The sequence below is a fragment of the Dendropsophus ebraccatus genome, chromosome 10 (assembly GCF_027789765.1).
Source record: "Dendropsophus ebraccatus isolate aDenEbr1 chromosome 10, aDenEbr1.pat, whole genome shotgun sequence".
Taxonomy (NCBI): Eukaryota; Metazoa; Chordata; class Amphibia; order Anura; family Hylidae; genus Dendropsophus; species Dendropsophus ebraccatus.
In genome coordinates, this window is record NC_091463.1 from 59,076,546 (window position 1) to 59,103,951 (window position 27,406).

Sequence of the window (27,406 nt, forward strand, 5' to 3'; positions counted from 1 at the left end):
GGCAGAATCCGCCCGTGCGTAAAATGGAGTCTATGGCACAGGCAGAGATGTGCGGGGCCTTTTCAAAAATGTGATGGGCTCCTCTCCTAGTTTTGACGGAAAGAATCGAAGAGCAAATTCTTTATGTTGAAATGACAGTAACCATAACAAAACCCAGAAAGACCCATTTGTATGTCAGTGGTTATTTTTTAAATCCATCAAAAGTAAGTCTGATACAACATCATGGATTTGGTTATTAATGGACCTTTCAAGTGCTAGAATACATTGTTTCACATCACAAAGTAATTAAACCAACAGAACAGTATATTTTTGCACATGTTGTTAGTGTAGCGTAGAAGGCGTTCTTATTTGGACAGAATTAAAATACGAATATAGGTTGAATCACTTTGCCAGTTGGGAATTCTTGCAATAATTATGCAAAGTTTATATGATGATAGCTTGAGGTTAGTATGTCTCCAAGGAGTGCCACTGTGTATCTTTAGCTTAATGAGAATGTTAAACAAGGGAAGTGGATGCCATTTTATTGAGTACATGAATGTATTTTCCATATATAAATGGGCAGGGTACTATGACTTTTTAACTAGTACTTGTACAATTAATTTTCAGGAGATAATAAGATTAATCACATCCTGGCACAGAGATATTATGCATGATCATTGAATGTAAAGGACAATGATTTATTCAGACTATCTTCTTTGATGTATGATATTTGTTATGTATAGTAACAGCAGACTGCAAATATTGTGCTGTATGACCAGGAATGAATGTAGAAAAATGCATAGCGATGAGCCATGGCCCATTGAGAGCATCAACAAGTTGGGGCAAAAATGCATATAGCCTTGATAGTATCATTGTGCTATATCTTTAATATTTATCATGTTTTTGCATAGCATATTATAAATAATAAGTTGGACTGGCCACTTAAGAACCGGAAAATTCTTATAATCAGCCAATACAAGATGGACCTAAAGGTACACATTGAGGCTTCCCAACTGTTGACATTTAACTGCCCAACTCATTTACTTTCAGAAAGTTAAGCAGCTGCCAGAGGAGTTCCTTCTCTTTACTGAGGATGCATAAACATTCGGCCATCTATAGAGAGATTGAGAGTGACAGCTGTCAGCCGAATGAATGTTTGGCCGACAGCTATTGAAGGTGTATTTCCTCCTTAAAGGACAATAAGAGACAACAAAACGTGGATCTATTTTTAATGACTTGAACTTTACTCACTAACATCACCAATTTTGCTGCAGCCGAAATAATTTAAAAAATGCCAAAAATAGTTAAAAAAAAAAAAAAAAAAAAAAAGTGGTCCTAAAAACTGTGCCCAGAGTTATCTTTTTTTTTTTTTTTTTTTTTAAACAAAAACACTCTTTGTGGTATATGTGGATTCAAAATAAATAAATGAAACACCTTCCTGCAACTGTAAGATCTTACTAGAGGATTATAGGTGTGAAAATATGGTTAAGGGTACAAACCCACACACCGTATACGCAGCAAATACGCAACAAATACGCAGCAAATACGCAGCAGTTTGATGGTGAAGATTTAATGCTGAGTTCAGTTATTTAGATCTAATCTGCTGCGTTTTTGTTGCGTATTTGTTGCGTTTTTGCTGCGTATTCGCTGCGTATCGCAGCAGTAAATACGCTGTGTATACGGTGTGTGGGTTTATACCCTAAAAGTGTGCTTAAAGTGTACCTGCAATTAAGTCTGGACCCGGTGCAGTGTGCAATCAATATGCAGCTGGAAGTTTGTGTATCCATGGAGGTGACCATGCCAAGTCAGTAGTGCGCACGACCCACGTTCTGATCCAACCATGCCTGATTCAGACTTCATTACAGGTCCACTTGATAATTTAATTGATACAATTAGAAAAGCTACAGCAATAGATCAGTATTTTATGTTCTTGTGTAAACAATAATATATTAATTATATATATATGCTAGTGATAGCTGATTGGCGAGATGCTGGGACCCTGCGAGAGAAGGGCTGAAAGCAGTTGGCTCTTTACCCCTTGTAGTGGTGGCTTTTTGTATTTTTGTTACCCATTGAACTGAATAGGAGCTGATGCTGCAGTAACCTGCTGCTGATCAGTGAGGGTGCAGGATGTTTGCACCCTGCCTGTGGATAGGCTATGAATGTTTTTTTCCCCTTGAAAACCTCTTCAATAGTAACTCAATAATATACAACTTTTAGTGTTTTTTTTTTAATACTTTCCTACTACTAGTCCTACAGACTTCTATGTTGTAGGCTAAGTTTAAAGTACATATTTTATAGAGCACCATTTTGCAGAAACTAAACTTGTCATTTTTGTTAAGGAAACTTTTGCCATTTTCAAATGCAAAATATGAAAAAAATATTTATAAATGGAGATGATCGAAATCTCAGCATTTGATTACTGATGGCTGAGGAAGTTGGGTTCAGCCCTTCGGTTGCCTGGAAATCATTGATATAGCATATTGAGGAATTTCATTCAGATTTATGTAACATCAGGATCCTCAAAAACAAAGCATTGAATTGTCATTGAAACACACGATGTCTTCATATTCATATGTAAACATATTAATTCTGCTAGAATGCAGTTTCTCAGAGGAGTGACAGGTCTTTATATGACATTACAGACAGCTACGGCCTTTAGGGATCTCTAGTTTTAAAATTTCCTGGCAAGTTACTAAGACATGTGTGAAATTGTAGCAGTCCAGTCTGTGTTCTGGAAGAGCGTTTGGTTTATGTCTAGATCCCATTAGTTTTGAATATCCCAAAATCCCATTGATTTCAATGAAACCATGACTGATTTCACTGATGTTGTGTTTTATGTTCTTTTTTTTATGCTTTCACAATACCAGTCTGTAAAGAGGGCAGAACAAAAAAAGTTGAATAGTTCGGTATAGAAAGAGTAAATATTGAGGCATTTTCTGGAAGGGATTCTCTCGACCTGGGCTACATAACAAAAATTCAGTATCCTCCTCCACTTCAAGGTGGGTAAAACAGGCGCAGGTCCAAGAGGTAGTAGTGATTATAAAATATAATAAAATGTATTAAAAGAATTATGTCAGCGACGCAACATGTTTCTTTATTAAGTGTCAGACCGGTCTCGAAGCGCAGTGTTTCGCTCACTATTACCCCTTGAAGCTGCGCCTGTTGTACCCGTCATGGAGTAGAGGAGGATACTGACTGTCTGTAATTCCTGTCTTACACCAGCACAACCTACTCAGGTGAGAGTTCTATGCGCTTTCATTCACCACTTCAGCAGTGTCTGAATTACGCCATGGAGAGCTGTTATATTTTTTTTCAAATAACAAAAAAGATCATGTGCACATTTTTTAGGACAGCTTCCGTTGAGCCAAAAAACATCTCGAAATACATACAAAAAGTCAAAAACAGCACAAAAAAAGTCCCAAAAGCAACAATGATCTCCTTTTAGAAGTATGACAAATTACAGTAAAACGCAGTGATAATCATGATAGCTTGTAGTATTGAATTGAGCATGGGGGAAGTACAGTACATTCTGTTATAGATGTGTGTTTTATACTCCTTGCAGAAACTCTACATACTGCATGAAGGTATCAATGTCCTTGACGGTGGCAGAACATGAGGCAGGACTATGTTACAACAGCAGGATACGATACATAGAAAAAGCAGAAGTTACCAAAACTAAGGTCATCTCATGTCCTGATATTGAGGACTACAGGACACCAAATGAAAGCATTGAAGTCGTATGGTATAAGGTAAATATCAAAATGCATATTTAATTACTATAAATCGCTAACATTACATTCAATACAGGAAGCCGGTGGGTGAGTGTAAGCAGTGATGATACGGCTCTGTGGGCATTGGTATAACATCTTTATTATTTCCCAATATCCCCTGCCCTCTCTGTTTTTTAACTTTTGCCCCCCCCCCCTTTGATATCCACACTGTGGTCAATTTCTGCACAGGTTTTGTTTAGAATATATCCACATTGCTGTAACTGTAAATTCAGCAGCTTCTCTGTACAGAAACTTCATGGAGAAAATCCTTGTGACTGTAGCCTCCAGGAGATTTTGCAGTTTTAGGCTGGGTTCACACTATGTATATTTGAGGCTGTATTTGGTCCTCATGTCAGGTCCTCATAACAACCAAAACCAGGAGTGGATTGAAACACAGAAAGGCTCTGTCCAGACAATGTTGAAATTGAGTGGATGGCCACCATATAACGGTAAATAACTTCCATTATTTTAATACAACAGCCGTTGTTTTAGATTATCACCACATATTTGCCATTAAATGACGGCCATCCACTCAATTACAACATTATGTGAACAGAGCCTTTCTGTGTTTTCAATCCACTCCTTGTTTTGGTTGCTATACAGCCTCAAACATACAGCCTCAAATATATGTAGTGTGAACATAGCCTCAAGTAAAGTGGGTGTAAATAAGCCTAAATTCTGGGTATACCACTCTTACTGCTGTTGGCAAGACAGACTTGTCTCTGCAGTGAAAGAAGCTCAGCCAATCACTGAGTCAGGGGGAAACCACTGAGGCTGCTGATTGGCTGAGCAGGGTGTCAGTGCCGAGCCAAGGTAGTATCAAAAAAAGAAGCAAGAAGAGTGGGGGCATCCCCCAGCAGAGCGAGAGCCGAGCCAAGTTCATTCAATTTCCTCTTCATCATGACCCCATTGCGGACATAAGATGGACTTGCATAAACTTACGGACACTTAAGACTCGTTTACTTATTAACAAAATACATATATTTTGTACATGGAGAGGCAACTGAAATAAATCCTAAAAACTAGCCCTATATAGCTGTGCGCCTATTTAAACTATTGTTTTCCAGCTGACAGTTCAGATATAAGTCAAATTTAAAAGTTGCAGAACTTTCTACTATACTTTGCCTTGCATTATAAGATACTAGTTTGCTGTCTAATCCTGCAGCTCAAAAGTATAGCAAGAATAGACAATGCCAACAGCCTGGGCTCCAGACCGATGCATTGTAGCAAGCTAGCGGAGAGATTAGTGCAGCATCTGCTGATGTATTTAGCTCAGAGAACATTGCCTAGACTGGATACAATTGTCATAGCCACATCTATGCTGTGAGCTCAGTTTAGGTATGCACAGGTGTTAGCCCTTTGAGGCTTCCATCAGACACAAATTTACATGGCCTTTTTTTGGGCTGAGAAAGTGCCACAAAGCATGCCACAAAAACTGCCAGCAGTTTTTTTTTTGTCATTTTGTCATTTTAGTATAATTTAGTATAGGTGTTTTTATCTCTGCTGTTTTAGCCCTTTTTGTTTTTTTTTTTCTAAGTACTTTTTTTCCCTTGTCATGTATTTTACACGTCATGTGATTATTATTTGTTTATTTATTTTTTATCAGGTTATTCATGGATTTCTATTGAAGAATTTGGGTAAAAACACCAAAAAGACACCAATGTGCTTATAGACATGGCATTTTTTCTGGTGTTTTTTCTGTCATTTCACAAAGAATAGTTAATCATTTTGGTTATATTTGTAATATGTTCACTTTACCTTTTGCATTATTTGTTAACTGTCCTTTTACCTTTATCGGTTGTTTGCTTTGAATGGTTGAACGCTAACCTTTCAAGAAGATTTTAATTTTTTTTTTTTTTCCCTAAGGAATCAATTTAGTTCTTAAATGGATTTAAGAATAGGATTCTGTGCTTTGAATCCAGCTAAACAAAAACAGCTATGTTGCTAAAATTACAATGTACTCCAGTGGGAAACGGACTTTGCTTTATGATGTCCAGAATTTGTTTTGAACATTCATTTAATATATGTTTTTATCCTTTAAAATATAAAGAATATAGGGGCTGATTTACAAACGTGTTCCCAGAAGCAAACTTTTTTTTTTTTTTTTTCATTTTCCCTATGGATTTAGTGCTCCAACATATTTACCAACATTAAATTTTTGTCCAGAAACACCCCAAGTGGCTGTGTCATGGGTGTGCCTTTTAAAACTCACCACAAACAACACATTTATTAATCAAACTGTCATTTTTCTGTAATAAAAACCAGCCACTACTAGTGTGGCAGGATGGTAGGGTTTTGGTTTTGTCCTGTGACATTAGTCGTCAGAGGAATATTTGTTATATTCAACTGTTTTTTTTAATCTGCCTGTTTTGAGTATTAACCCAAAAAGTCACTTAACTAGGGATTAGCCCCTAATTTATCATTTGTGACCTTTCAAAAAGTCGCACAAACTGGTGCAGGCCGACATCTGGTCAATACCAGGTAAATTTGTTTGGGGTTTTTTACAATTTTTTGTAAAGACAATGCAACTTCATAATAATAAATAACACATATTATAAGGAATAAAGTTAGTCTTAGGACTTTTTTTTTTTAGGAATGAGTCAACATCATGGGGTACCAATGACTTTTATTTTATTATTCATAATTTTCTTGTAAGGTAGTAGGATGTACAAAACACCATATGTACCGTGGTTTTTATATGTTATCCCTTTCATGACCTGGGATCATTGATGCCTCAATGCCCAGGTCGTGATTTTACATCAGCTTATGGGATCATAAAGATCCCATAAGCTGATGTCCCTCGCTCTGCCACCTCCCCTATGTCCCCTGCCGTTGTTACAATCTTGTATCAGTGGCAGGGGAGACAGGGGAGGCAGCAGAGCTGACAGGCGCACGCCTGCCGCGTGTTCTGCCCTCCCTCCTTCCCCCTGCCAGCCTCCGTAGATAGAAACCGGAAGCCTGAGGCTACCATCAGGACTCTGCGATCAGTTCACAGAGCCCCGATGGACACCGGAGAGACAGTTATCCCTCAGGAGAGGGAGAATTGTCTCTCCAGAGCCCTATAGATACTGCGGTCTAGCTGACCGCAATATCTATAGGAATAACTCTCAGCACCAGTGCGGCTCCAGTGCTGAGAGTTGCGGCGGATCCCCGGCTATCACTGATAGCCGGGACCCGCCGCGGATGACACAGGCGTAGCTCCTACGCCTGTGTCATCCTCAGCAGTAAATTCACGTCGCTGCAGCACCAGGCATAGGCTGCATCGACGGGAATTTACTGTGCAGCAGCGGGAGGAGGTTATACATGACACATTTTGATTTTTCTTTCATTTGGCACTTTTTCAACATTACCAAAGGTTTATACTTACTTTTTTTTTTTCTTTTACTTTTATGCAAAATAAGTTTTTTAGTGGATGGCTACCATTTAATGTCAAATAATTGCCGTTATTTTAAAATAATGGACCTTATTTGCCATTAAATGACAGCTATCTGCTCAATTTAAACAATTTGTGAACATAGGCTTTGGCTATGTTCACACAACGTTTTTTCAGCTCCGTTTAAAATGACATCCATCATTTTGAGTCTAAAATAATGTACGTTAGTTAGCTGTCTGGCCTCCCCTTAGTGCAATGACGGCTGCTGGTACATTATTCTAGTTTGGGGTTACTAATTGGCCTTTGGGTGCGGCTTAATTGAAAAGTCCATTGAATTTAATAGTAAAAACGGAGAAAGAACAGTGAGAAAAGAAAAACTGATAAAACTAATAAAGTCCACTGTTTGCAGACGTCTGCGGTAAAAACGTTATTCAATGCATTGTGTGCATTGGGCGTCCGTCTTCCCATTGACTTCAATGCATTGCCATTGCAGTCAGTTAAATCGTGGCAAAACGGACATTTTTTAAAAGTCAAAATCGGGTGCTTTTTCTTTAATTTTGACACTCTGTGAACACAATACTGTGTTTCCAATCTACTCATTGTTTTGGTTGCAAAATACTGACCAAAATACTGACCAAAAATTCTGTGTATGAACTTAGCCTTAGCCTAGGAAACACTGTCGACTGCTGACTAACGCGCTCAATACAGTGAAATCCTCGGTGCATTGCTCCCTGTGAAATACAAATATGAAAAAAAAAAGTGCCTGTGGAGCCTAATTTAAGAGTCTTAAAACACAGGACTAGCCAGAGATCTCTCCGGGAAGGGCCCAGTCGAGTGTTGGCTCCTGTAGGGAAACCATCAAAACCACCATATTAGGTGGCCCTATAAGTCAATGTAATGACAAGGGAAAACCCAAGGCCAGGTATCCACCCAGCTGTTTTGGGGTGTTGCCCCTCATCAGTGTGGAGCAGGATTCTGGCTAGGTGGGAGCAATGCCTAGTAGAACCATAAGAGAAACAGATCACTGATCTCAGGGAGACTAGCCAAGGATAACACTTTTGGCTACTAGCTAAAGTGCTCAATACAGTGAAATATTAGCTGTGTTGCTCCCTGGGAAATACAAATATGCAAAAAAGAGCCTGTGGAGCCTCATTTAAGAGTCTCAAAACACAAGACTAGCCAGATATCCCTCCGGGAAGGACCCAGCCAAGGGAGGGCTACTGTAGGGAAACCACCAAAACCACCATATTAAATGGCCCTATAAGTCAGTGTAATGACAAGGGAAAATGGCTATGTTCACACAACGTAGTAATGGCGGCAATTCTTTAGTGGGCAGCTGTCATTTAACACTATATCACAGCCGTTGTTGTACAATGGCTGTGGTTTTGCAACAGTGGACACTGTACTTTGTGTGAACATAGCCTTAAAAAAAGTTTTTGCGTTGCCATTTTTAGAGTGCCATTAATTTTCATTTTACAGTAGATTGAGCTCTGTCGGAGGCTTGTTTTTTGTGGAATGAGTTGACTTTTTCGTTGGTATCATTTTGGGGTGCATAAGGCTCCCAGAGCTACAGTAAATTGTCATTGTCAAGGTTCCAAACAAAATGCTAGTTTTTCCCTTTTTACAAAAACATTTTGCTAGCATTTTTTTTTTTCAAAAATTCTTTTTTTTTGCATTCTTATTATAGAATATAAATTGTCACAGATCCATATCAAAAGTTTTAATCAGTTGGGGGCTCTGTGTTTACACAGAGACCAATAAGGAGAATGAGTGGGAAGAAATGTTCACTGCCACACGCTTCTGTCTTTGTTCTGTGCCTATATGAGGTAGACAGTCCCATAGACTTACACTGACATCTAGTTCAAGGTGACACAGAGGCGGGAGAGGATGTGCTAAGTGTGGACTTCTCCCATTTTGTTCTCCTGCTCACTCAGACCCCAACTAGTAGAATCATTTACTATGTCTGTATGACAAAAGTTTTTTTTTTTTTCCCCTGACAGTGCCCATAGTTAAAACTAGAACAAGTGTTTTAAGCAAAATCTATACAGCTATTACAGCACCCAGAGTCCTGATCAGTTATTCTTGTTATTCAGTAAAATTAGAATACTGGTTGATCTGAGGCAGAGGGGCTGTTCTAGACTATAGGAAAATGTTTTCAGAGCTTGTGAGAGTTATAGAGATGGCCCTGGTTTATTATTAAGTGACTCTGTACCCACAATCTGCCCTGACCCCCCCCAAACCACTTGTACCTTCGGATAGCTGATTTTAATCCAAGATCTGTCCTGGGGTCCGTTCGGCAGGTGATGCAGTTATTGTCCTAAAAAAATACTTTTAAACTTGAAGCCACGTGCCAAACGGGAGTATCTGTGCCCTAACTTTGCACAACCTCTCTGTCCCCTCCTCCCCACCCTCTTCATCATCAGGAATGCTCCAGGCAGATTGCCTCTTATTCACCACCTGTGTTACCACATGGGCTGGATCATTAAGGACCTGTGCAATGTTCAGCATGGAGAAAATGTTTCAGTGGCATTCCTAATGATGAAGAGGGTGGGAAGGAGGGACGGAGGGGTGGTGCAAAGTTAGGGCACAGATACTCTCGTTTGGCACGGGGCTTCAGGTTTAAGGGTGCGTTCACACCTACAGGATCTGCAGCAGATCTGCAGCAGATTTGATGCTGTGTTCAGTTATTTAAATGAAATCTGCTGCAGAAAATCAGCTGCAGATCCTGTAGGTGTGGACGCACCATAAAAGTATTTTTTTAGGACAATAACTGCATCACCTGCCGAACGAACCCCAGGACAGATCTTGGATTAAAAGCAGCTATACGAAGGTACAAGTGGTTTGGGGGGTCAGATTGTGGGTACAGAGTCACTTTAAGGCATGTTTATTCAGTAGTGCAGTCTGGTTGCTGCTTACTTGACATCCTATCAGATGAGCCATTCAATCTCAAAATTAAAAGTTCTGTTTGCAGAGCCTATAGATTAACTGCAGCATCCTAGACCGCTTTCTGTAGCTCTATATCGGTTTGCCTTCTGGGTTCTTGTTAATTGAAAATACAGCATACTTATCATATATGCAAAGTTAGAAATACCCAGATTAATGTAATATAAGATCTCTATAAGAAATCCATCCACAGCTGTTTTATTGATTGTCCATATTAAAAAAAAAGGTGCTAGACACAGCTGCGGAGAGAATTCGGTGTCTCTGTATGAATTATCAGAGACGTTCTTGCATTTAAGCATTATGTGCTACCACCAGAGAGGCCAAATCCACAAATGAGGAAATCTGGCAGACATGTACAGTACGATGTCTCTCTAGTGAAAAATTGTCTAAATAGGAGCTCCAGTAAGCAGACACATTATGTGCTGTGTCCAGTGGATATAACGCCTATCATGTAATAGTGGGGGGATGTGTGATGACATTTATAAATGAGTGCTATGAGAGACAATAAGCCTCAGAGCACTGTTTAGCATGTGCGTAAGTCGCAGACGAAAGTGTAAGTAAAACAATATTAAGAGTCATCCGGGAGTTCTGCTTTCAGTCCCCACCATTCAGCGCACGCACACACAATGGGTAATGAATTGTTTTTCAGTCCTTATGCAAAGAGTGCATGAATCTGGCAGAGTGTCAGCGAGAGGATAATGCACCATCTTAGGATTGTAGGTCTCAATCCAATTATACCTCCTGCTACTAGTACAACTTTTATTTATGCTGATGTTTTGCACGCACTGTTTTCCTAGGATATTGAAACACTTAGCAAACATTTCTTGGTGCTGTCATCAGTTCATGTAAAGGGACATGTTATTTTAAAGCTGTAGCCAGCATCCTCAGATATCAAAAGTATTCTTCCTGACAAGAATCACTGTATGCTTAATAGTTACCTTTTCTTTTTTTTTTTTTTTTTTTTTAATAATGCCAATCTACAGCCAAAAACAGGAGATTGGACTTCTTAAAGTTTCCAGAGGTTACAGCTAAACTGAGTCTGCAACCTCATAATTATTACACTTTCAATTCTGCTCCTACAGTACATGCTGTAATATAATGCTCCCTCTGCAGTTCTACATAAATATCCTATCACGCAGAAAGCATTTTATGGCATTTAACTTGGGCAGCACCGCTAACCGTGGGACCTTGCAACTCTTTTCTACCTAAGGCAACCCAAAATAAAGACCTGCCTAAACGAAAGCCCTGCCTAAATGACAGGACTTTCTACCTAAATTTATCTGGAGGTTGTTGGCTTCAGAGGCGCAAAAATTGGCATTACAGCCATTTTATTATACAGTGTATTAACACTTTCCAAAGACTTGAAAAGATGGCTGCTTTTTATAACTAGTTTACAGTTTCTTTTTTGTTGTTCTTTTTGTTGTCTACAATCTTATTTTTTTTTATTTTTTTTATTTTGTGAACGCAGACGAAGGTTATGTTCACACACACCGTCAAAATGATAGCCATTTTTGTTGGACAACCATAGTTTAACGACAAATAATGACCATACAAAGTGAAACAGAAAGCAGACAGCTCCGCAGATTATATACTAATCCTTCTTTGTAACTGCAGCTCAGCTTTTTTTCGTTTCAGTAGGAGTTAAGCAGTAACTCAGCTTGGCCAGTACATAAAGTATGGAGCTATCTGCTTCCTGCTCCGTTTCACTGTGTAAGGCACTATCACAGCTCTGGCAAATAGCTGATCAGTGGTGCTGAACTGAAGATTCCAATAACAGAGTGGCCTCCATAATTGAATGGAAGAAGGTTGGAACAACCAGGACACTTTCAAAGTTTGCCACCCCAGAATTATGTAGGGGTTTAAGGGGAGAAAATTCTGAGAGGTGACCATAAACCCCAGGAAGAAATGGTCACTGTGCCTGAGCCAAAGAGGTTTTTATGGCAAAATGGGCAGAAATAAGCTTTTCCTTAGTTATACATACGTGAAAAGCCAACTGGAGTTTGCAAAAAAAAAAAAAAACACCCCTAAAGGACTCTCATGCTGTGAGAAACAAGATTTTCTGGTCTGATGAAACCAAGAGTGAACATTTTGGCTTCAATTCTAGGTGTCATGTCTGGAGGAAGCCAAGTAGTGCTCATTGCCTGCCCAATATGATGCCCTTAGTCAAGCTTTGTAGGGACAGTATCATTGTGGGGTTGTTTTTAAGCAGCTGGTACCCCTAGTCAAGTTAAAGAGGACCTGTCATGCTGGCTGCCAGGGCAGAGTCCGCCCGACCCCCAGTGGAGCCCTGCGTACTTTATCTTTCCAGGAAGCCCCAGCCAGGACCAGGTCCCGCTCCAGTCATTTTCTATGGACGTCGGACTCATCTCTATAGATTTGCATATAGCGAGCACAGCTTCAGGTGGTGATTTCTCCACCCTGGGACTGGGTCCAGGAGTGGGACTTCCTGGAAGGATAAAGAATGCGGGGCGCCACCGGGGGGCCGGGCGGGCTCTGCCCGGCAGCCAGTATGACAGGTTCTGTTTAAATACTTTTACCAATACATTACTTTAGTAAACTTTTCTCCTCCTCTTTCCTACCATTGTTATAGTTAGAGATGAGCGAACTTTTTAAGTTCACTTCGTCAGGTTTGCCAAACTTTAACATAAAGTTTAAATTTGTCCAAACCTTAAATGAACTGCTCTAAAACAGCTAAATGATTGAAGCCATTTAGATGTTTCAGTGCAGTTAAAAAAAAATTGCTCATCTCCCATTCAAAATCCCATTTAGCCAATCACTGACTGAGACGGTTCAGCGACATGGCCAGTGATCGGCTGAGCGGGCTATCACTATTGTCTTGAGAGCGACAGCCAACTCAGCCAATCACTGTTTGCTGCGCTGTCCAATCTCAGTCACTGATTGGCTGACAGGCTGGAGGCCAAACCAAACTTTTTACAAAGTTCAGAGCAAATCTCAGTTCGGGAAGTTCAGCTTACTCACCTCTAATTATAATACAGTGTTTCCTCGAAAATAAGACAGTGTTTTATTTAAATTTTTGCTCCCAAAAATGTGCTATATATTATTTTCACAGGATGTCTTATTTTTCCATCAAGAATTCACAAAAAAAGAAAAAAAAGTGAACAAAAAAATGAACGTTTAATATTTATTGTACAGTAGTTGTCATCACAAACCAGCATTACCAAATATAACCCTGGTGGCAGCGGGGGTCTTATGTTTGGGGGATGCCTTATTTTCAGGGGATGCCTTGTTTTAAGCTATCCTGTAAATCCACCACTATGCCTTATTTTTGGGGAATTAGGGTATATGGATAGATAATCTATAAAGAAGAAGGTAGATATACAATATATGTCCTCAGTACTCCAAACAGCCTTCCTAGATGCTGAATTTAAAGACAAACTGCACGGACACTGCGCCAAAGAGGTAGGATACTTACCTCAACCCTCAATGCCCTGTGCGCGATAGGGACATATCAGCAGGTTAGATTCATCTAACCGGTTAATTGTTTCCCTTTAAGGGTTGTAGATAGATGTAAACATCTGCCTAATATAAGTTAATCTCCAACTTGCTTATTTTTGCTGCCAATGATATGTCTGATATACATTTTTATCTGTCCAGAGAATGTATGTACAGTACTCAGCCGGAAACATAAGCACAGTGGGCACATACTCTCCCACTGTATATTATCAAAGATCAAACACCTACATCACATTCAGAAGCTTGGAGAGTGTGTTCCGACATACTGAGAGAATAATTCAAATGAGTCAGCTCCCAGTGAATTCTGTAGTCCCTAAGCTCTGTTATTATGGCTGGTAATTTACTTCTTATAAAGTTTAGCCAATATTTTACTGGATTTATAATTTTTTATTCTCATCTTCCTTACAAAAAAAAAACAAAAAAAAAACAACCAATTGAACATGACATTTAAAAGCCCCTTTCAAATCGGTTTTACTATGTAATTAAACCTATTGCTTTGTTTTTCTTTCTTTTTTTTCTTTTTTAACTCATCTATTAGCATGAAAAACAATCACATTGTATGGATGCATGCATTATTCTGTTATCGGGACAATGGCTTAAAAATAATAAAAACGAAAAAAATGAGATAATACATAAAGCAGCTCATGCATTTAACTAGACTAAATGTCCTCTCTAATTGTGCTTTCTTTGCAGGAATGCAAGCCAAAGAAGTGGAGAAGCCTGATTATACAGAAAGGAAATAGCCTTTTGATGCAAGATGTTCAAAAAGACGATATGGGAAATTATACTTGTGAAATTAAGTTTGAAGGCAGACCAATCCGGCGGACAATCCAGCTAAAGGTAACAGGTAAGAAGTGAATGAGAAGTGTATCCCGCTTAGGGATGTATGGTTAAAATCCTTGTCCTGTTGATAAATCGGAGCTGAGACGGGATAGGGCCCTGTGAGTTTTTCGTTGTTGTGATCACACATGCATCATGGCATGCATAATATAAATAACCAAATACTAGTATAAGGTTGTGTGTAAAGGCCCTATTCCACGGGCCGTCTAGATGAGCAAACGAGCGCTCTCGGCGCTCGTTTGCTCCTCGTTCCCCGCTTGCTGCCGCCGCTATTCGGCGCAGCTGCAGCGAGCAGGTGAGTGCAGGAGGGGCGGCGGGGAGCTGTGGGGGGTGCCCGGGTGATCGCTGATCGTCCGGGCAGCCCATAGGATACAGCAGCGTCTGCTGCCGATGCTCCTATTTAACGGAGTGACGGCAGCAGATCGTTGCTGTATCAGTCGCTTGTTTTTCAACATGTTTAAAAACAAGCGACTGCAACGATCAGCCGACATGAACGAAGTCGGCTGATGGTTGCACTCTATTCTACGGGACGATTATCGTCCGATACGGAATACGGACGATAATTGTTCCGTGGAATAGGGCCTTTATTTAAAGGAATTATCTAGGAATAGAAAAACATAGCTGGTTTCTTCTAGAAATAACACCACTCTTGTGTTTGGTATTGCTGCTCAGTTCCATTGAAGTGAATGGAGCTGCATTGCTACCAACCTAATACTACCAACAACCTGATGAAAATGTGGCACTTGGAAAAAAACAACTATGTGCAACTGTGTACAACTGTTTGCAAATAATACTCCAATACAGTTGATGCTATACTGTGTCTATGTTCCTGCTTCTCACCGTTGCGACTCCGTGGTTATCCACTGTACAAGCTCCAGTGGGCTCCCTCGTCTTTTTTTTCTTTTTTTTAACAAATGAACGTTCTCTAGTCGATGTAGTTAAATGCTGTTTTCTGGTACAGAAAAATCTTTTTTTAAACATGGATAAATCTCTTATTCTTAAAGGTCCTGGTAATTGCAAGTCTTTTTGTGTCTTGTAATCTATGGTGCCAATGCAGTCTATGCAACCACATAAGGCTGCAGACCTGGAAGGCTGGGCCCTGGCTAAAGCCCACATACAACTGTGACTAATGCATTTCGTTACTTGTTTTTCATAGTCTATGTTGAGTTTGTTTTACAGATAATACTTTAGCCAGACTTGTATTAACAGCCAGTTGCTCTTCTTAGTGATTTTAATGTACCTTTCCTGTTCAGTGTCTATATAGCACTTTCTCTGGCATTTTGTATTCTGAAAGGTGAAGGCTTTTTAGAGGGTAGGCACAAGTTTGAGATTACAGGGATACCTACCTCTGACATGTTTTGGGTATGCTTAACCCTTAATCATGAATACGGGTTAAGCATCCCTGAAACGTGTCAGTTCTGATACATTTTGTTTTTATGCAATAAAGTCGTTTGTATTGGAGACCACCCTGTTGCTCAACCTTCTTCATTATTCTTAATTCAATCTATATGGAGCAGCCAGAGGTATCTTGGGCAATTCCATAGAAAATGAATGGAGCTGCGATGAGTTGCCATGCGGAGCTCCATTCACAACAAAGGAGCTGGGGCGCCAATCTAGAAATCTTCAGTGGGCCCAGAGGTTGGACCCCTGCAATCTTATACTTGTGACCTATTGTGTGGATAAGGGAGAAGTAATAATACATCAGAAAACCCCTACAGTATTGGGGTATGCGAAGATGTTCATGTTAAGTCAGTTTCATGTTAGGTTAACTTGAGTGTTGAAACAAATGTATCTAGACCATTAAAATGTAAAAAAAAAAATCTATTTATGTTGTCAAACTGAATGTGTACAATTTCTGTATTAAAGTGAAAAATTCCTGTGCACTTATTATTTTACACTACATTTAACACAATTACAACTTTTACTAGCTCCAGATCCACAGCTCAGAGCAAGATTAACTGGAGTGAATGCTAGCCAATATTCAAATTACAAATTTTGCATCTCTAATGTAGCTTATGTCAAACACATTCCATTTGGTAAAACTGAAAAACACTATTCTCAATGGAATACTTTAACAGATGTTTTTCTCATCCCAATATATTATTATATTATTATACTTCAGAATACTGACATTTTGGTTTATGCTTTACCGTAGTATTTTTAGGGGCATCACTGATAGAAACAGCTTTGTTCTCATGAAAGTCTTGCTTCTTCCACCACATACTAAAGGTTCTTTGTTGAACTCCTCTTCGTGATCCTGTTACTATATAGTAGTGATCATTACCGGCATACAGTAGTCATTCAATGTAATGTTTATAAAACCATGTGTTTTGTGACATGGTGTGTTATCTTACACACCATGCACTATGTACATTGGTATTTGGTATTAAATTCTCTGGAAAAATTCTCAGTGTTTAGTATTAGTATGTATACTCACAGCACTTACTGACAGCAGCTCCCTGTGTACCCCATAAAGCTAATATCAGACTCCCCTCCTCCAGGATGTGCTGTCCTGCTCTGTGGTGTCTGTCCATAAGATTGCTTACATGAAGGAGCATGTTAGCGTGTCCCTCTCTCTGTGTACTCCATATACATATACAGTGGTGTACAAAGAGGGTGCGGCGTATTCACATGCTCCTTCATTCGGCCATCTTTTTGATAGAATCGCCACAGAGCAGGACAGTACAGCCGTGGGGGGTATGGTGTGGTGTTGAGTCTGATTTTAGCTATATGAGGTAAACCGGAAGCTGCCGTCAGTAATTAAACAATTTTACTATAGTGGCCAACACTTTAAATGGATTATTTTGGAATTCATGGCCTTGGGTCACTACGCTTCAGCGAGCACTGTACCCTCTTCTTTATTGACATAATTGTATACATGGTCATGCTACATTTAAGAATGGCTGTACTAAATAGTACAGCTGTGTCTCATCCACCTCCACCATTATAATGTTGATGGACAAACCATTCATTTTAATATCCCAATTTCTTATTGGACACCTAGCACTTTGTGTTTATCAACACCTTCGTTCAGCTTTCCACTTACCTGTAAGCTTTTGTAAAAAAAAATAAAAAAGGCATAAATTTACGTTTGAGTCTTTTTAACGAGCACAATCTTCTTTGGCTGTCCACAGCCGTAAATGATCAGTGAGATTTGCCCTCACTCGTAGTGCCTTCACACTGCACAATTAATCGGGCAGCCGGTCTGCACAAATAGTTACTGTATCAGTTGTGCCGCCATTTAAGTACATTGGTATTGGTAATAAATGGCTACACAAAAAATGTGATCCGCCGACGAGCAGGCGCTTTCGTGCTCTTTGACTGATTGCTGAAACTTTCACACCGGCTCAAAGAGTGTTTCTAGCAACCAGTGGCACAACTACCACTGTAGCAGCCATAGGGGCTGTTATAGGGCCCACGGCATCAGGGGGCCCCATTGCCCGCTCCTGCACTACACTGGGCCCCCCGAGCTGTCATTTGTACCACCAGGTCTCCAAGCAGGCCTTCCAGGATCTTTAAATGTCTCCTTAAGTGAAAGCACTCCGATGAACATTTGCAGTTATGACTATATTTGATGGCTTAGTTGTTGGTCGGGAAGGGAGGGGGGCAATTAAATGTTGGCTATGGGGCCCAGGCATTTCTAGTTAGGCCCCTGCTAGCAACCCTTGTTGCCGATAATTGGCCTGTGTTAAAGGTCACTAAAGGTTTGCCCTAAGCAAAAAAGAAATAGCCTCAATAAACACAGCAGAGGTTATTTGTGCAATTGCACCTGACAGTTTTTGTCCCATTCCATAATGTATATAGTTTCACCACTGTTCCCCATAAGGTGCTCCAGTCTGAGACATATGTGAACTTGGCCTTCATGATATTTAAAACCAATATATATGCTCTCCAGTAAAGAGCATTCTAGATCTTCCATATACATGGCAACAACAAAAGTTTTCTGGCAAAGTCTTTGTTATTTTTAACCAGTCAGTCATTAGCAAACTGCACTTTTAGCTGACCCTTTAATGCTTCGGGGTCTTGTGCTGCTTTTTACTCTGTATTTTAACCTTTCTGCAAATCCTCAATAAAGACACATCTATTATTCACATAAAATGCAATATTTCAAAATGTGTGGCCAAGAATTTACTTAATGTGGGACCCGGAGGTGTCATAATTAGAAGAAGAAGTGCAGAGATCAAAAAAGATTGGTAATTCATTATTCTGTGTAATAATAAATTATGTGTTTTCAATGAAAAGTTGACGGCTTCTCATTAAATCTAAATGTACTGCCAAACAATAGTGTGGTTAAGTGACGAGGTATAAAACGGCAGGCTAATTTCATTTCTGCTGTATTCATTATCTTTAACTGCATCAATAACTATTGATATAAATGTGGTTACGAGTGCACACTGGTGTGGAGCCTGGGGGGATTCTTTTAGGCCAGTGGTATTTGTAGAAATAAATTACAAGATATAGCAACTCATCAAATTATGGTGAAAAGCCAATTATATTCCAAATGCCCATAGTAATAGAGCATAGCATTGTGGTAGCTAGGGATTAGGAACCTTCGTTCCTCCAGCTTTTGCAAAACTACAATTCCCATCATGCCTGGATAGTCAAAAGCTGTGTGAGGGCTAATTTTTTTGCTCCAGGATTTGTAGTTTTATTTGGTCTCACACTTTTTGACTTTAATTTTAATTTAATTTTATTCTTGGACAGGGGCGTAACTAGAAATGGCTAGGCCCCATAGCAAACTTTGATTGCCCCCCCCCCCCCCCCCGACTGACCACTAAACGGTCAAGTGAAGTCATAACTACATAACTGCTAGCTCTGGTCAGGAGTGCTTGCAGTTAAAGGGACATTTGCAAAACCCAGGAGACCAGCAGGGCCACCCGGTGCTGCAAATGATGACGGCTCAGGGGACCAAGTGTATTGCAGGAGCAGGCCATGGGGCCCCCTGATCTGGTAGTTACGCCCCTGTTCTTGGATGTGATTTGAAATTCTGCCATTTTTCATTTTGGTGAGTTTTTGTGCATACTACGCGAGCTCAGAAATTTGATAATTTAATAGTTTGGATGATTCAGCATGCTGCCAGATTTTTTTATTCATATTTTTTATTTAACCCTTTTACGACCATGGGTCATTGATACATCAATGCCCAGCTTGTTTTAGGACATCAGCTTATGGTATCATAATGAATCCCATAAGCTGATGTCCCTATGTCTGCCCTCTCTCCTCTGTCCCCTGCCGCTATTACAATCTTGTGTCAGTGGCAGGGTAGAGAGGGGAAGGGGCAGAGCCCACGGCGCGTGCCCAGCCTTTCCTCCCTCCCCCTGCCAGCCTCCGTAGCCAGAAAACCGGAAGCTTGAGGCTTCCGGTTTCCATGGCTACCATCGGGGCTCTGCGATCACTTCACAGAGCTCCGATAGACAGCGGACAGAGATTTCCCCCTTTGTAGAGGGAGAATTCTCTGTCTGAAGCCCTACAGATGCTGCGGTGGTGCTGACTGCAGTATCTATAGGGTTGACTCTCAGCAACAAACATTTTTTTTACACACTTTTGCAGTCTCCCTAGAAAACTTGTATGAGTAATACCATGATTGCTCATAGGGATCAGCATTTTTTAAAGTACTTCCATTTTTCCCATTTAAAATTTGGTCCCTAAGTACCTTAACGGAGGCACCGTTGTCTCCGCTCCTTGTTGTCTGTACCTTAACGGAGGCGCTGTTGTCTCCGCTCCCTGCTGTCTGTACCTGTGGAGGCGCCGTTGTCTCCGCTCTCTGCTGTCTGTACCTGAGGTGGCACTGTTGTCTCCGCTCCCTGCTGTCTGTACCTGTGAATTAGGAGGCTAGGCTTCCTGATCTATCTCCAGTGTGACACCCAGTGTAATGTGATTATATAGTGCCATCTCCTAATGCACAGGTACGCTCAGCAGTAGAGTTGATCGAACCTTGGGAAATCCTAGGTTCGAGCGAACTTGAACATTCACGATCCTGCCGCATTTGATTGCTGATGCCTTACCGGTCTGTGGGGAAGGAGGAGAGTGCCCCCGGGTACCTCCTGGAATTCCGGGATTCAGCCTATTACCTAGGCTGACTCCCGGAATTCAAAGTGGTACTCGGGCACTCTCCTCCTTCCCCACGGACCGGTAAGGCATCAGCAATCAAATGCGGCAGGATCGTGAATGTTCAAGTTCGCTCGAATCTAGGATTTCCCAAGGTTCGATCAACTCTACTGCTGAGCGTACCTGTGCATTGATTTTGATTGAACCTAGGATTTCCTGAGGTTCGATCAACTCCACTCAGCAGCGGGGACAACAGCAGCAATACCTCCAGTAAGGTATTCCATCACCAAATTCAAGATAATTTAGAAAAATTACTCTTGTATCATGGTCTCTGTATATACAGATACAGGTGCTTTATAGATCAGCGTAGGGAACCTTGGCTCCCCAGCTGTTGCAAAACTACAACTCTCATCATACATGGACAGTCAAATCTAAAACTTTGGCTGTCCAGACATGATGGGAGTTGTAGTTCTGCAACAACTGGAGAGCCAAGGTTCCCTACCTCTGCAGATAGTAGGTGAGGTGTATATAAATGTCATATATATTTGGAGAGGGCAGTTATTAAGGGGTTAACTATAGAATAATGTATAACCAGACCAGACCCCTAAATAGACACTGGACACCCTCTTGTGTGTCTCCTCCCATCCCAGACTGGTGTCACCCTGTACTCCCCTGCCCCCCTCCCCACTCCAGACTGGGCACCCTTCATCCCCCTCCCCAGACTCCTCCCACACACCTGTATTTTCTTTCTTCCTCCTCCATAGTGCAGTGTACATACAGGACCTACGGTGACATCATAGTCACATGTCAAGGTCCTTCACCATCTACACAATAACTTTGCTGTACTGTCTCCTGGCTGCTGTTTAGCCCTGATTTGTGCAAAATCTCTGTAAAAACGCAGCGATTTTGCGCAAACTATAGCTAAACAGCAGCCAGGAGACAGTACAGTATGGGAAATACCTCTGCTGATCAAGTTAAAATCGTCTCCTGTCTCCCCACACTGTGTGTGTGTGTGTGTGTGTGTGTGTGTGTGTGTGTGTATAGATGGAATGTGTACATTGCTTCTGTAAATATGTTCTATGTTTATTCATGGTAAACACCTACATTACTTGTCATATTTAAAGCGAATGTACTATACTTTTTGTGAACAAAACTAAGTTGCATAAATGAAGAAGTATCAGTGTGGCACTGCTGAAAATTTTCCTAATTCCTGGAATGAGGGCCTGCAATAGACTTTATTGGCTCTGTAATGGAACTACAGGGGTAAATTGTCATAGAAAGCATTGTTGAGACTGATATTGCTAGAGACTGGAAGGGCTTGAGCAATAACATCAGCAGATATAAACTAAATATTATAACTTTTTAGAAGGTTTGAGCACGGAATAAAAATATGCAGTAAAGATTATGTCAGGTCATACCTGGGATGGGGAATATAATATTTTGTGGTAGTAAAACTTGTCATTGTTGGCACAAATATTACATAATTTCAGTAATAGAGTTTAGAGTTTAGGGCCGCGGGCCAGCAGATAAGGGTCTATTGAGAAGTTCCCAGTAACACTTATGAGTTGATTAAAGAGAGCCAGGTACTGATTTAATAGTTAAGAAACACAGCTACTTACTTATGATGATTGCATTTGTTCTTTTATGCTGATAACTGTTGCTGAAGCGTAAAAATGGAGGTGAGTCACTTAATTCAGCTGCATTCTAATAAGGTAGAAAAAAGATGGCCCTTCACTGTGCTATGGGAAGAAGACATGAAAGGTCATCAAATGGTCTATTTCTGTTTTAAGTGGACACATCATTATTTCTCTTTTGATACCAATTAAAGGGACCCCAAACCTTAAGCACAAAGTTCATAAAAGCATTTCTGAGGAAAAAAAAAAACAAGAAACACCAATATCTTTCACTTATATAAATGAAAATGTTTCCAGGAGTCCTATTCTGTATAAAAAGAAATCAATCAAACTATAACTTTAAAGATTTTATTTGATTTTTGACACATTTGCTGAAGCCTGTGGTAGGTCTGCTTTACATAAAATATTTTCTAATATAAAAGTATTGTATGTTCTCCAATTTTATTCCGTATTGGTAATCCTGACAGATGCGTTTTCTTATATGAGACCACATTACTAATATTCTTGACGGTCGATAATTTTGTATTGTGGATTTATTCATGATCAAAAGGCAAAGTAAACTATTGAGTACTGTGTTTATTTCCAAGAAAGAGGCCGTAATAATACCATATTTAAACTCTTTCTATATTCAATTTCATACGGCACATATTCAAGATTTTGCAGTCTATTATATGTATAATGGTGCTGATAGGCCACAATACTGCACAGCCAAGCTAGCACTCGCTTTTCCTGAGTACTAAGAAATACTCAAGTACCCCAAGGACATATGGCTCTTGGGATTGGTAACCTTGTAGGGAGTAGTTTCAAGATGGCTAATAAGTGCCAATAACTAACACTCAACAGGAAGGCACCAACTGAAGGAACTATCTGACTCAATAAGACCAGAAAGCTCAATAGCCAGTTAAGACACAGCAGTAGCCAACATGGAGGCAAGGGCAGGCACAGCAGTAATCAACATGGAGGCAAGAGCAGGCACAGCAGTAGTCAAAATGGATGCCAGTTAAGGCCCAGCAGTAGCCAATATGGAGGCCAGTGAAGGCACAGCAGTAGTCAACATGGATGCCAGTTAAGGCCCAGCAGTAGCCAATATGGAGGCCAGTGAAGGCACAGCAGTAGCCAACGTGGAGGCAAGGGCAGGCCCAGCAGTAGTCATGGAGGCAAGGGCAGGCACAGCAGTAGTCAACATGGATGCCAGTTAAGGCCCAGCAGTAGCCAACATGAATGCCAGTACAGGAGCAGCAGTAGTCAACATGGATGCCAGTTAAAGGGGTGCTCCAGCGTGGGGGCACTTTTTTGGGGGGACCGGGGAGGAGGTGGCTGAAATAAAAGACGTCCACTTACCTCCCCGGTTCCAGCGGCGGGTCCCGCATCACTGCGCTCCGGTGCCCGGTTCCCGGCCGCTTCCGGGTGTCTGACGCGGGCCCGAGACGTGACGTCTCAGGTCTGCTCAGCCACTCAGTAAAGGAGGCGGGATCCGTTTGAAGTCCACTCGGATCCCGCCTACTTCACTGAGTGGCTGAGCGACCCTGAGACGTAGCGTCTCGGGCGGCGTCAGGCACCCGGAAGCAGCCGGGAACCGGGGACCGGAGCGCTGTGATGCGGGACCCGCCGCTGGAACCGGGAAGGTAAGTGGACGTCTTTTATTTCAGCCACCTCCTCCCCGGTCCCCCCTAAAAAAGTGCCCCCACACTGGAGCACCCCTTTAAGGCCCAGAAGTAGTCAACATGGATGCCAGTTAAGGCCCAGCAGTAGCCAATACCCTCGCCACTGAGTCGCATCAGCTCCAGTACATGAAGCATGGGTATGATGGCGCTCAGTCCTGTGTCTTGCCCACTGACCAGAAATGTGGCCTCCTCAAAGGGTCGTAGCAAGTGGTAGGTGTCACGCATGAGCTGCCACTGGCCGAGCTCCAGGTTACACGGGAGTCACTGTGTCCGCCTGCATCAACAGGAAATCAGTCAAGGCCTTCCTCTGCTCATAGAGCCTGTCCAGCATGTGGAAGATGGAGTTCCACCGCGTGGCTACATAGCAAATGAGACAATGGTTGGGAAGACCATTCCTCCGCTGCATGTCTAGGAGGATGTGGTGAGAGCGACTTGAATGGCTGAAATGGTTACACAGCTTTCGAGCTATTGGCAGCACAGTCTGTAAATGGGATGAAGACTTTAGAAAGTATGCAACTATTAGGTTTAAAAGATGTGCCATATACGGGGCGTGCCTCATACCTTTTCTACGCAGCGTGAAGAGAATGTTTCTCCCATTGTCACTCACCACTGTCCCAACTTTAAGATGGCGTGGAGTCAGCCACGAGAGGATTTCCGTCTCGAGCAGGCGGTGCAGCTCTTCCCCTGTGTGTCTCCTTTCACCCAGGCAGGCTAGATGCAGCACACTGTGACACCTCCGTGCTACACCCAAGTGGTACAAGGGAGGAACACTGGCGGTTTTGGAGGAGTACCGCGACACAGAAACCCTGCTGTGACAACGGGGTGGTGTCATCGCCCTTCCCTGGCCTAGTTCCCTGGTCCGTCGGCCATATTCCATTTACCCACTGAGCAGTAATGGACATATACTGCCCTTGCCCGTAATTAAAAAATCTACATGACTGCTCAGTGAATGGATCAGCGAGTCAGCAACCTTTTTGCGAACATAGCTATACATGGCCGGGATAGCTGTGTTGGAAAAGTAGTGTCGACTCTGCACCTTCGACCGCGGAAAGGTGCCGAGTCGACAGCTTTAAACGGCAGAGCCTGGAGCACCAGCAACTTGGCCGGGTGGGCGTTCAGCTTGACTGCTGCGGGATTGCTGTGTGCATATGTCTGCCTCCAGTATGGGGACTCCATGAAGCCAGGCTGCCTACTGCTAGCAACACAGGGGCCACCAGCCAAAGAAGGGAGTGAAGCCGCACAGAGGAGGTCTGACTCTGTGAAAGGCCCCCCTGACTACTGTTGCTTCCTGCTGCTGTTGACCGTGGGTCTGCCTGGGCCTGCTGTGACCCACTATCACCCTGTTTCTCCCAGGCAGAAAGGTGGTGGCGCTTCATATGGGCAGCTATGGCGCTTGTGCCAGGATGGCAACTCTTGCCTCTTTTAATGCGCCAGTCACACAGGCGACAGATGACCACATAGGTATCCTCCGGGCACTTTTTAAAAAACAGGCACAGGCGAGGTGTAGAGTCTAGTACCGACAGTGGGTGCTGACAACTGCTGCCAGTCTGCTTTTCAGTTGTGGCGGGCCTGCTGGCGGACGGATTCACGGTTGATGAATCCGTCGAATAAGTCCAAATCGTGTGTGTGTATATATATATATATATATATATATATATATAGCACTTTTTTTAAAGATATTATGCTATACACCTGTACCAGGTATTTTTGTCTGTCAGGATAAGACAGATGTGATATACACCCTATCAGAAGTATAGGACTTGTATATCTGCACAGCATGTTTTGGTTCCGTGCACCCTTTGCTGTCCTATGCCTAATCTATCTGTCTTTCGCCCTCTCTATATTTCTCTCTCAATCACTAGATGTTTCTCCTCTCCGCTTTCCTAATCTTTCCTTTCCCACAATATCTTCTCAGTAGTCTGTAGTACACAATAGCAGCAGCAGCACCAGCAGCTTGCTTCCTCTCCCTCTCTCTACACACTGCGTGGTGCGGTCACGTGACCGCTCCTCTTAAAGCAATACCAACGTCACACAGGGGGTGGGCTAATGCAAGATCCCTGCTGATTGGATGTGTTCCGGGCATCATGGGAAATCGCTTATCCTGCCCGGAACACTTCCTGCTTTCTAGAATGGCGGCTGCCATTTTAGAAAGCAAGGAAAAAAAAAATCAGAGCAGGTTTCCAAAAATCCGAATCCGATCGAACCGGATCCCATACCGGCCAAACCGCTTCGCTCATCTCTAGTCTCTGGCATGGACCGAAATGCAAGTTGAGGTGAGCAGCAGCGAACGGCGGAATCCGCGGCAGATGATCCACCCGGATTCCATATTGTGCACATACCCTAAGTGAGAAAGGTATAAACTCACTCCCCTTAGCGAGTTTTGCTAACTAATAGGCAAAATTCTATCAATCGCATACAGAAAACTCTTTCACCGCTGCTCCAGGTCACTCACAGCGCAGCCAAAGTGTAGAACATGGGAAAGGTTTTTCCTAGTAGAGACCATCTAGGACAAGCACCTTGGAATTGAGCCTAGTGCAGGTGTCAGAATGCTAAACCACAGTACCGCATATACCAGGCTCTGTAATTACGGCAGTGGGTCAAATGTAAAACTAAATAAAAAAACTTTATTTTATACAAATTTTTCAGCTCTATATAACATAGAAGCCTTCTTCAGGCTCCCTTTGAGTAAAAGCTCTGGACTGTGCCAGAATCCAACACATTTGTGATCCTACTGTACTATATATCACTTGGCTTCTTTAGTGTTGAGACTGGCATAGGATGAGATGTCTATATAGACGAGGTTGCTGATTGGCTGCTCACATGTAAGTTCCTTTTAGAGCTATAGGGAGAGATTTATCAAACATGGTGTAAAGTGAAACGGGCTCAGTTGCCCCTAGCAACCAATCAGATTCCACCTTGCAGTCGGGAGAGCTTTGGGAGAATAGCAGAGGCTTCAGGGACTTCCTGCACCTCTGCCATTCTCCCAAAGCTCTACTGGGAGCTGACCATTTCAGAGCTTCTCCGATGAGGCGCTCGGATTCCCAAAAGAGCTTCGGGGACTTCTGGCGCAAGCAGTGTCTCTGCATCATGCTGCCTGTGTCAGGAACATGATAGGAAACACACAGCTGCCAAGAGGAGCTGCCAAGAATGGGTGACAGGTGAGATTTTTTTTCAGTGGCGGCCCTGCAGGGGGAGTCAGGCGGTGGGGGGGTTCCTACCTCCCGCTTCAGTTAACCCCTGCCTGACCACAGCAGGGCTCCAGCTGGTAAACCCTGCTGTAATAGAGCAGGGGTTAACATTTTCCGACGTATAGGACGAACTCCTGAAAATCTTCTTAAAAATCTGAGGTCATCTTATACGTCTATACGCTAATACACCAGAAAATATGTATTAAAAAAATGCTTACATTGCATACTTTATTGAAGTCCCTGAATAACAAGTAACCATTATCATGTCCCCTAAAATGCATTGAGATGATCACCTCCCCCTATACACTATCTGAAACATTGATATTATAGAACAGTAGTATAGAGGGTTGATTGAGCATCACTGAGACTCCTTGTCCTTTTAGATATCATTTGTGTGCAGTTGCAGCTGATTACTAGACCAGCAGATAATTTTGTATCATCCTAAGCAGTTGAAACATCCTTTTTTACGTAGTTGAGTTAATTCAGTGGT

The 27,406-nt window shown here is 41.9% G+C and overlaps 1 protein-coding gene across 5 annotated transcripts in view; it reads left to right on the forward strand.

Moving 5' to 3' along the window:
- Positions 1-27,406, forward strand: part of IL1RAPL2 (interleukin 1 receptor accessory protein like 2) — a 583,205-nt gene that overhangs the window by 327,289 nt on the left and 228,510 nt on the right. For all 5 annotated transcript variants that reach the window (XM_069942945.1, XM_069942944.1, XM_069942942.1 and 2 more), the window contains 2 exons: positions 3,545-3,731; positions 14,236-14,389. In XM_069942945.1, coding sequence (XP_069799046.1) covers positions 3,545-3,731; positions 14,236-14,389 — 341 coding nt within the window. The remainder of the gene's footprint in view (positions 1-3,544; positions 3,732-14,235; positions 14,390-27,406) is intronic.